The sequence below is a fragment of the Theropithecus gelada genome, chromosome 6 (genome assembly GCF_003255815.1).
Source record: "Theropithecus gelada isolate Dixy chromosome 6, Tgel_1.0, whole genome shotgun sequence".
Classification (NCBI taxonomy): Eukaryota; Metazoa; Chordata; class Mammalia; order Primates; family Cercopithecidae; genus Theropithecus; species Theropithecus gelada.
Genome location: NC_037673.1, coordinates 129,254,818 through 129,264,629, shown reverse-complemented (window position 1 = coordinate 129,264,629; position 9,812 = coordinate 129,254,818). Strand labels below are relative to the sequence as shown.

At 45.8% G+C, this 9,812-nt stretch overlaps 2 protein-coding genes across 8 annotated transcripts; one reads left to right on the top strand and one right to left on the bottom strand.

Annotated features, from left to right (window-relative positions):
• Nucleotides 1–2,347: 2,347 nt before the first annotated feature.
• On the bottom strand, nt 2,348–3,406 carry LOC112626949 (cytochrome b-c1 complex subunit 8). Of its 2 annotated transcripts, none has more exons than XM_025389368.1 (3): nt 3,346–3,406; nt 2,997–3,163; nt 2,348–2,546 (listed from the first exon to the last, which is right to left on the bottom strand). In XM_025389368.1, exons 2-3 carry the CDS (start codon nt 3,148–3,150, stop codon nt 2,452–2,454), a joined length of 249 nt encoding a protein of 82 aa, XP_025245153.1. In that variant the 5' UTR covers nt 3,151–3,163; nt 3,346–3,406; the 3' UTR covers nt 2,348–2,451. The 2 variants fall into 2 exon arrangements, with proteins under 2 accessions (XP_025245153.1, XP_025245152.1); XM_025389367.1 differs by having other exon boundaries at nt 3,274–3,371.
• On the top strand, nt 3,148–9,169 carry GDF9 (growth differentiation factor 9). 6 transcript variants are annotated; one of them, XM_025389364.1, is made up of 4 exons: nt 3,154–3,434; nt 4,556–4,591; nt 5,643–5,886; nt 7,795–9,169. In XM_025389364.1, exons 3-4 carry the CDS (start codon nt 5,754–5,756, stop codon nt 8,763–8,765), a joined length of 1,104 nt encoding a protein of 367 aa, XP_025245149.1. In that variant the 5' UTR covers nt 3,154–3,434; nt 4,556–4,591; nt 5,643–5,753; the 3' UTR covers nt 8,766–9,169. The 6 variants fall into 6 exon arrangements, with proteins under 6 accessions (XP_025245151.1, XP_025245149.1, XP_025245146.1 ...); XM_025389365.1 differs by lacking the exon at nt 3,154–3,434 and adding an exon at nt 3,454–3,519; XM_025389362.1 differs by lacking the exon at nt 3,154–3,434 and adding an exon at nt 3,454–3,519 and having other exon boundaries at nt 4,413–4,591; nt 5,710–5,886.
• Nucleotides 9,170–9,812: the final 643 nt, after the last annotated feature.

The window sequence follows — 9,812 nt, the reverse complement described above, 5'->3', positions numbered from 1 at the left end:
AGAGTTCCTCAGTTAGTTGCCCTATGTTAAGCCCATACCATCCTGACAGACCTTGTCACTCATTTCACCATCATCACAGCCCAAGAACTTTATAATATTTCCATGTTATGGGTGCGAAGCTTAAGGCTCATGAAGGTAGGTTTCTTCCCTGTATCACATAATGAGGAAGTGACGGGCTAAGAGGACAAGCCCAAGATTGTAAGACTCAGCCTTCTCCCCATATCCTGCCTCACAATGTAGTTCATCTTTTAGGTTTTGTTTTGAAGTCTCGCTCTGTCACCCAGGCTGGAGTGCAGTGGCACAATCTCTGCTCACTGCAACCTCCACCTCCCAGATTCAAGTGATTCTGCCTCAGCCTCCTGAGTAGCTGGGATTATAGGTGTGTGCCACCATGCTGAGTTAATTTTTATATTTTTAGTAGAGACGGGGTTTCACCATGTTGGCCAGGCTGGTCTCAAACTCCTGACCTCAAGTGATCCACCCACTTCAGCCTCCCAAAGTGCTGGGATTATAGGCATGAGCTACCGCATCCAGCCATGTTTTGAAGTATCTTAACTTTTGATTCTTAACAGGCAATAGCAGTATTTAGGATAATAAAGATACAGTCTGGCCGGGCACGGTGGCTCACGCCTGTAATCCCAACACTTTGGGAGGCCGAGGCAGGTGGATCACGAGGTCAAGAGATCAAGACCATCCTGGCCAACATGGTGAAATGTCATCTCTACTAAAAAAAAAAAAAAAAAATACAGAAATTAGCTGGGTGTGTTGGTGTACGCCTGTAGTGCCAGCTACTTGGGAGGCTAAGGCAGGACAATCACTTGAGCCCGGGAGGCGGAAGTTGCAGTGAGCTGAGATCGCACCACTGCACTCCAGCCTGGTGACAGAGCAAGACTCCATCTCAAAAAAAAAAAACCGACCTGAGTCAGAATCAAAGTTGCTGCTAGCAGGAAGAGTTTCTAAAAACAGATCTCAGATCTCAGATCCCATGTCATGTATGGTACTGACTGAGCTATGACAACTCATCATATTCCACATACCCACTACCAAGTGAGATCCATGCCCTGAAGCTTAGAGAGAAGCCTCTCTACGAAACTAGAGGCATAAAACTGCCAACCACACCTACCCCCACCATCTGCCGGTGGGCGAAGGGAAAATGGTACCTTTAATACCAAAAAGATAATTTAAAGGCTTTAGATCAGGGGTAAACCTTTTTTCATAAAGGGCCAGAGTAAATATTTGAGGCTTTATGAACCACATACGGTTGAAAACATTGTTGGCTTCCTGGCACAGAAACAGAAAACTGCTGTGGAGGCCAAGAGATCACCTCATCCGTTTTATAGCTGATATCCCTTCAGGCTAAGGCCCGCCTTAGGAGGAAAGGCAGTAGAGCAAGCTTGTCCAACCGCAATCCTGGCAGCAAGCGGCCCAGGATGGCTTTGAATCCCACCCAACAAAAATTTGTAAACTTTCTTTAAACGTTGAGGGTTTTTTTGCAAATTTTTTAAAAGTTTATCAGCTACTGTAGTGTTAGTGTATTTTGCGTGTGGCCCAGGGAAGCCAAAAGATTGGACACCCCTGCAGTAGAGCATAGCTTTAAGAGCATCACTTGAGTGCAAGACTCCACCATTCACTGCTGTATAATTTCTGGCAAATTACTTCATCTCTCTGTGCCTGTTTCCTCATCTGCCAGATGAGGATACATTAAAGGTGCTTGTGAAGTTTAACAGTTCATTTGTGTAGCTAAGAAGAGTATTTGAGGCCTGGAGTGCCATGGCTCATGCCTGTAATCCCAGCACTTTGGGAGGCGGAGGTGGGCAGATCACCTGAGGTCAGGAGTTCTAGACCAGCCTGGCCAACATGGTGAAACCCTGTCTCTACAAAAAATACAAAAAATTAGCCGGGTGTGGTGTCTTGCACCTGTAATCCCAGCTACTCTGAGGGTGGGGCAGGAGAATCGTTTGAACCCAGGGGGCAGAGATGGCAGTGAGCCGAGATCGCACCACTGCACTCCAGCCTGGGTGACACAGCAAGACTCCATCTCAAAAAATAAAAGTGTACCTGACACATACTAATTACAAGATAGTTACTAGACTTTATTGTTGTTATGGGAGCAGAGGGCCAAGAACCAGCACTCCCCATAGCCCATGTCACCCACAAATGGTTAGCTGCAGGAGTAGCTGCAGCTACTTTCTTGTAGATTATGGAACAAAGGGCGAGCTCTGCTCTTTCACCAAAATCCAAGACCAGGCAAAACTTAAAGACTCATGCTGAGAAGGCGCGCTTCATTAACTTGAATATTTAGTGGTCACACAGGATTCTACTCACAAAAATGTAAAATCACAACAGGGCAGACCATAGGAAGTTTATTGTGTCTTTGAGACACTACAATGCAGACTCCTCTTCCAGAAAAAGGTCTTTCAGAGACAGGGAACCGTCATCCGGATGCATTGCTCATTTGTCATTTTCATAGGCAGCTGGATTCTTCCTCTTGGATTTCTCGACCTCTTCAGTCCCCCATTTGTAGAGAAGATAAAACACTACAAACTCTTTAAAAATTAAGAGAGTAAACAGAGCACATATATAAGACATATAGAAGAAAAAAAAAGGTCTCAGTCCTGTTGTATTCTTTAAAGTATACACTTAAGTAGTTCTTAGCATATCCAAGGCCGTGCAACTATCATCACTATCTGCTGCACGTTTAATTCAAAGCATTTCACCACTGGTAAGAACTCGATAAAGATGACCTCAGAGGAACACGCTGGAATCACCCGAGTGACCCTGGGCCAGTCATTTCAGTTCTGTAACTCAGTTTTCCCCGTGTAAGATCGGGAGGATAATATGACCAGCTCAAGGGCGGTCAGGAATATTCAACGAGAAAGGTGTGTACGGCAAGTTACAGAGCACCTGCCCGGCCGCCAGCGCTCAGAGGGGAGACGCAGGGACTGCTGCTGCTGCTGGGGTTCAGCCTCCCGCTCCCACAGGCCCAGGGCACTCACGCGGCACCATGCGAAAGAAAGACTCCCGAACGCGGCGCAGCATGTTGGGGACTCCTTTACTGAAAACATGCGGCAAGGCGCGCTGCTCGAAAGGTGACAAGCTGTAGGTGATCACATGCCGAATCCGCGTCAGATTCCCAAACTCGCGGCCCATCGTGGCAACGGCCCTGCAGGACCGAGAGCGGACAGGAGCTTGGCTCGCTTTCGCAAAGCGCCGCAGTCCCCGCGGCGGTCCGTCCCCAACCCCAGACTCCTGCCCCTGGACTCCTTATCCTACCCCAGCCCAGCGGGGGGCCCGTAGCCTCTCAGGGTCCACCAACACTGCACAACCAGCCTCCCACTCACGCACAGGTGTTAGCTCGCCCTCCGCAGTCACCGAGCCGGTTGACTCTTTCGTCACTTCCGGCAAGATTGGAAGCGGGGCTTGGAGGTCGTGAGGTAACTTCCGGGAGATACCATTTTCCTGCTGTCTCTAAGGGGTGATGCCTTTGTCCCAGAAAGAAGTGGCCTGACTGGGTGACCCGTAGGTGGGCGGTGCCTTGGAGGCCCCGCGGGGGCCGGTGGGGTGGAACCTAGCGGAGGACGTCGGGGATTGAACTGACTTTGGGGGACAGTGGACAGGCGGAGGCGCTCACACTTCTCCTCAGCCCTCGGCCTTTCTGTGGAATCCCAGTCAGGAAGCGGCCGAATGCGGGAGGCGGGTGAGGGAACAACGAGGTGACGAGCAAGGGGCCTGCCGACCTCGGGGCCCGCGCTGGCCAGGAGCTTGGGGCCTGCGAGTTCTCCCAGCTGTGGACAGAGCGCCTCTGAGCCCCGAGACCGGACCGCCCCACAGCAAAGGAGCACGAGGTTTTATTTAGCCTTGGCCAGTAACTCAAAGGGGGCTCTGTTATTTTCAAGCCATCAGCGACCCCAGCACCACAATCAGGGACACACATCTAAGGCTTCTCTTGGTAACCTCTGTTTTAGAGTCCACTGGCAGGCTGTAAACGTTCCCAAGAGATAATACAAACGTTTCCTCAAATTCAGCCACAAAAATAATCAAATAATCGTCAACTGATGAATGCTGAGGCCGCCTCGACAGCAGCCAGCGTCCTCCCCAGATGGTTTGCGTGGGGTGGGGGGTATCACGATGCCCCAGTTCTTTCCTCTCCCCACGTGAGAAGCAAGGAACGTCGGGTGAGAGGCCTTACTGTGTTTTCCCTGAGGTGCATTCTGCTTGATGATGCTGTTGTCCTGTACAGCTTGCCATGAGGCGTCTGTCAGTGTTGTTAATGGAATTGCTGGCCATATTTAATCGAGGACTAAGCTCTCATTCAGCAGTTGGGTGTGTTTTATAACACTGCTTACGGCCCACGGAGGCTCGGCAGGCAGTCAACTTGTATTTTGCAGACATACCTTAGTTTTCTCATATAGGTACTGACAAACTGGCTTTGTATCTTGTCTATGTGGGTTGACTTTCTTCCAGCATAGTCTTCTTCGGGATGGCGCTGGATATCCCCTCATGTCAGCTTTTCATGGTGCTCCTTTGCCTCATTTTTTAAAACCATAATGCCTAGCCTGGTCTCAGCTCCAAGGCAAGAACAGAATTACAGGTAAGGACAGAAATATTGTAGCGAATTCTACGACCATTTGGGTGAATAATAATAATAAAAAACATTCATTTATTTTATAGCATCTGCAAACATCCAAAAACCTTTCAATCAAAGTATTTATAGGTGAGTGTGCAGACCACAGTAAGGACATCAAGTTGTTATATTTAAAATTAAGTCAAGGTTAAAGGCGATGTCCTCTTTTAAGAACATTGCAAATAAAATTCCAGTACTCCAAGTACATATTCTGTACCCAGCCACCTGGGAGGACTGAGAAACCTAACGGTTTTCTGCTCTCTGGAACTTCTATGCCAGTTGTGACTTTCTCACCCCTCAAATTAACATGCAGCGAATAATTACATATTGTAAACACCTGGAAGTGGAAGGGGCCGTGAGGATAAATTGAGAGGAAGAGTAACCTAATACCATAAGTTGCATACCAACAGATCTGAGTATCATCATGAATAATTGGTTAGCTTTTCCACATGCCTCAGAAGTTTCAGCAGGCACCTTGCAAACATCTTAATCCAAATTTCTTTAAAAATGAGAGATTTTATTTAAGATCATTCCTCAATTTATCTTAGACTTTCAGCTACATAGCTAGTCCAGTAGTATAACAATAACAGATTTTAAGAAATGCCAGGGAAAAAGAGAGGAAAGCTAAATAACCAAATAAATCTGTATCTAATGAACTAATTGGCTAAATAAGGTGTTATCAGCTGCTCGATATACAGCTGATAAAAATCATCTTCAGCTAGGCATACTTGAGGCCAGATTACAGAAGCAACGCTAGTCCACCCACACACCTGAAATTTATTTAAGAGACCAAGCTAGGCTCTTCCTGGCTTTTAGGAAGAGGACTGGCATGGAGAAATATGTTCCTCACTAGTTCTCCCAGGCCATGGCGCTTCCCAACAAATTTCTCCTTTGGTTTTACTGCTTTGCCTGGCTGTGTTTTCCTGTTAGCCTTGGTTCTCAGGCTTCTGGGGGAGATGCTCAGATTGCTGCTAGTGCTGAGTTGGAATCTGGGGCTACACCTTGGTCCTTGCTGCAGCCTATAGATGAGAGAGACAGAGCTGGCCTCCTTCCCCCGCTTTTCAAAGTTCTATCTGTTGGGCGAGGTGGGGCACCTAGGCTGCAGCCAGACTCCAGAGCTTTGCACTACATGAAGAATCTCTATAAGACATACGCTACCAAGGAAGGGATTCCTAAATCCAATAGAAGTCACCTCTACAACACTGTTCGGCTCTTCACCCCCTGTACCCAGCACAAGCAGGTTCCTGGAGACCAGGTAACAGGTATGTAAGAGCAGATTGGTTAACTGGGTGGAGGGAAGATGATAGACACTTCTGCATTTCAATTACAGAAAAGAGCTGAGCCTAGTTCCTTGAATTGCATTTTATTTTGCATAAAACTCAATATCCAGTTGAAACAAATTTGGGACTTGAGCTTATTGTTTCTTCCTAATGCTCTCATTGGTTAAGGTGGGCTAATATGATGGAATTTTAAAGCAACACCAGAGACTTAATGGCTTTCAGGGCTGAGGGGAAGTGCTGCTAGAGAATGTTAGCATCTCTTTCTAGTCCACCAAGCTTTTGGCCCAGGAATGGGCCTTAAACTTCTCTTACAGCTATTGGTGTGACATGTTAAATAGGGTATTTTTCTCGTTTGTTACTTTCTGTGAGAGAAAAGCTTAAAGTTTCCATTTGGAAGAGTCAGTGCTTACAAGAACAAAGTATCAGTTGACAGTTTCACTCAGCAGTGGGTGTGGTGCTTTAAAAAATTATAACGGGCCGGGCGCGGTGGCTCAAGCCTGTAATCCCAGTACTTTGGGAGGCCGAGGCGGGTGGATCACAAGGTCAGGAGATCGAGACTATCCTGGCTAACATGGTGAAACCCCGTCTCTACTAAAAAAAAATACAAAAACCTAGCCGGGCGCGGTAGCGGGCGCCTGTAGTCCCAGCTACTTGGGAGGCTGAGGCGGGAGAATGGCGTGAACCCGGGGGGCGGAGCTTGCAGTGAGCCGAGATCGCGCCACTGCACTCCAGCCTGGGAGACACAGTGAGACTCCGTCTCAAAAAAAAAAAAAAAAAAAAATTATAACGTAGTGAAACCCCGTCTCTACCAAAAATACAAAAATTGGCTGGGTGTGGTGGCGCATGCCTGTAGTCCCAGCTACTCGGGAGGCTGAGGCAGGAGAATCGCTTGAACCAGGGAGGCGAGTTAGCCGAGATTGCACCACTGCACTCCAGCCTGGTGACAGAGTGAGGCTTCATCTTAAATAAATAAATAAATAAATAATTCTATCTACTAGCTCTTGATTTAAAACCATTCTAACTCAACAGGGTAGTTGTATCTGCTTAAAACCCTTTCTCCTTCCTTAATATCATATTAATATCATATTTTAATGCAGTGGTTTTAGAGCATCCGTTTTTCCTCTCAAGTGTTCTAAATTAACTAGGACAATTACATTGTTTTAAATTGACTTTCTTCACTAGGGCTTAGAATGTCATCTTAATAAGTCTGATAAGTGTTTTTATTATGGTTTTCCCTCTAGAGACTATCCAAGAGAAAAATACTACTTTCCTTATCAGCTGCTTCTGTGTTTGGAGCAAATTGCTCAGAATGAAGCTTCAGGCTGAGCACAGTGGCTCATGCCTGTGATCCCAGCACTTTAGGAGGTTGAGGTGAGAGGATTGCCTGAGCCCAGAAGTTCGAGACTAGCCTGGGCAATGTAGCGAGACCTTGTCTCTACCAAAACAAAAAATTAGCTGGGCGTGGTGGCTCATGCCTGTAGTCCCAGCTACCTGGGAGGCTAAGGTGAGAGGATCAGTTGGTCCTGGGAGATTGAGGCTGCAGTGAGCCATGATGGTGCCACTGCATTCCAGCCTGGGTAACAGTGAGACCCTATCTCCAAAAAAAAAAAAAAAAGAAACTTCAGAATGTAGTGCTTCCCTGTTACTTTAATTCACCATCAAATCTGACTTTCTGGAGATAAAATGTCAGTATGGTTGCTGGGAATTAGTAATGGTACCAATTGCCTGCCTTTTCTGTATTAACCGCCATTTTTTTTTTGAGGCTTGAGAAAGTGGGGGAAAAGAGAAGGGAGAAAGCATAGCATATTACGAAGTACTATTTCTTTGACTTGACTACCTGTTATGTTGACTCATATTCAAGCACTACTGGTAGATTATTTTTCTTCTTAGGAATCCTTCCATCAGTGGACCTGTTATTTAACCTGGATCGCATTACTACCGTTGAACACTTACTCAAGTCAGTCTTGTTGTACACTATCAACAACTCAGTTTCTTTTTCCTCTGCTGTCAAATGTGTGTGCAACCTAATGATAAAGGAGCCAAAGTTTTCTAGCAAGACTCTCCACAGAGCTCCGTACTCATTTACCTTTAACTCACAGTTTGAATTTGGAAAGAAACACAAATGGATTGAGATTGATGTGACCAGCCTCCTTCAACCTTTAGTGGCCTCCAACAAGAGAAGTATTCATATGTCTATAAATTTTACATGCATGAAAGACCAGCTGGAGCATCCTTCAGCACAGAATGGTTTGTTTAACATGACTCTTCTGGTTCCCCCGTCACTGATCTTATATTTGAATGACACAAGTGCTCAGGCTTATCACAGGTGGTATTCCCTTTACTATAAAAGGAGACCTTCCCAGGGTCCTGACCAGGAGAGAAGTCTGTCTGCCTATCCTGTGGGAGAAGATGCTGCTGAGGATGGGAGATCTTCCCATCACCGTCACCGCAGAGGTCAGGAAACTGTCAGTTCTGAATTGAAGAAGCCCTTGGTCCCAGCTTCCTTCAATCTGAGTGAATACTTCAAACAGTTTCTTTTTCCCCAAAATGAGTGTGAGCTCCATGACTTTAGACTTAGCTTTAGTCAGCTGAAGTGGGACAACTGGATTGTGGCTCCGCACAGGTACAACCCTCGATACTGTAAAGGGGACTGTCCAAGAGCAGTTGGACATCGGTATGGCTCTCCAGTTCACACCATGGTACAGAACATCATCTACGAGAAGCTGGACTCCTCAGTGCCAAGACCGTCATGTGTACCTGCCAAATACAGCCCCTTGAGTGTTTTGACCATTGAGCCCGATGGCTCAATTGCCTATAAAGAGTATGAAGATATGATAGCTACAAAGTGCACCTGTCGTTAACAAATGGTCCTCTTAAAACCTTGAGCCTATTTGGCACAGTAACTACTGTGTGCCTATGTGTGCCTTCAAGAGAAAGCTTCGTATATTAAGTGTCTAAATGCAGCATATGTTGTGTAAAGAGGAACCTGTGTAGATTAGTACCTTCTATGGCATCTATCAGGATAAAGGAATAACATCAATTGTTGCTACAGAGCCTTTTTTTAATTTCCAAATTTAAATGAAATATAATTATTGTGGAGAACTTTACATTTTTTTCCTTGAGCGATTTCTTTCTTTTCATAGGAGTCTTATTCTTGATAGAGAAACATCCTTAATTAGCATACATCCTGGATGGACTTGCAGCTATAAATTGGCAATTCAGATTGCTGTAGTCTTAATGGAAGAATAAATTTCTGTCAATGGCATAAATTTGTGTGTGTTTCATTAAAGATTGCTTTTAAGTGATCATTTGGGGGAGAGAGGAAGTGTCTAAAAGCTGGCCAGAGCTCAACTTTTGATTCTTTTTCAGGGTGAAAGGGAGGCTAATGTCACCAAAATTCTCATGAAGTTGAGACTCACTAGGACTAGAGAGTAGGCAGTATAACCCATTTCTGTTGCTTTAGTGTGATTGGTGAACAGTATACTAATTCTCCTTGTTAACTAGCATATATAAATCAATCGAGTCACATAGAACAATATAACATTTGCCCCCCTCATGGAAATTGCCTTGCATGTTTTTCCAAGAAAATCTGTGTAAAAGACTTTGTAAGTATATTTTTTTCTTTATATATTTAAAACCTCGGACCTTATGAAAGGAAGCCAGGGAAGGTTTTTTGTTTCGGTTTGGTTTTTGCTGATTTGCTTAGCTCCCTCCACTCCACCCCCACAGGTTTTTTTTCCAGCTCAATTTAGAACTGTTCCTACGCCGGGCGCGGTGGCTCAAGCCTGTAATCCCAGCACTTTGGGAGGCCGAGACGGGCGGATCACGAGGTCAGGAGATCGAGACCATCCTGGCTGACACGGTGAAACCCCGTCTCTACTAAAAAATACAAAAAACTAGCCGGGCGA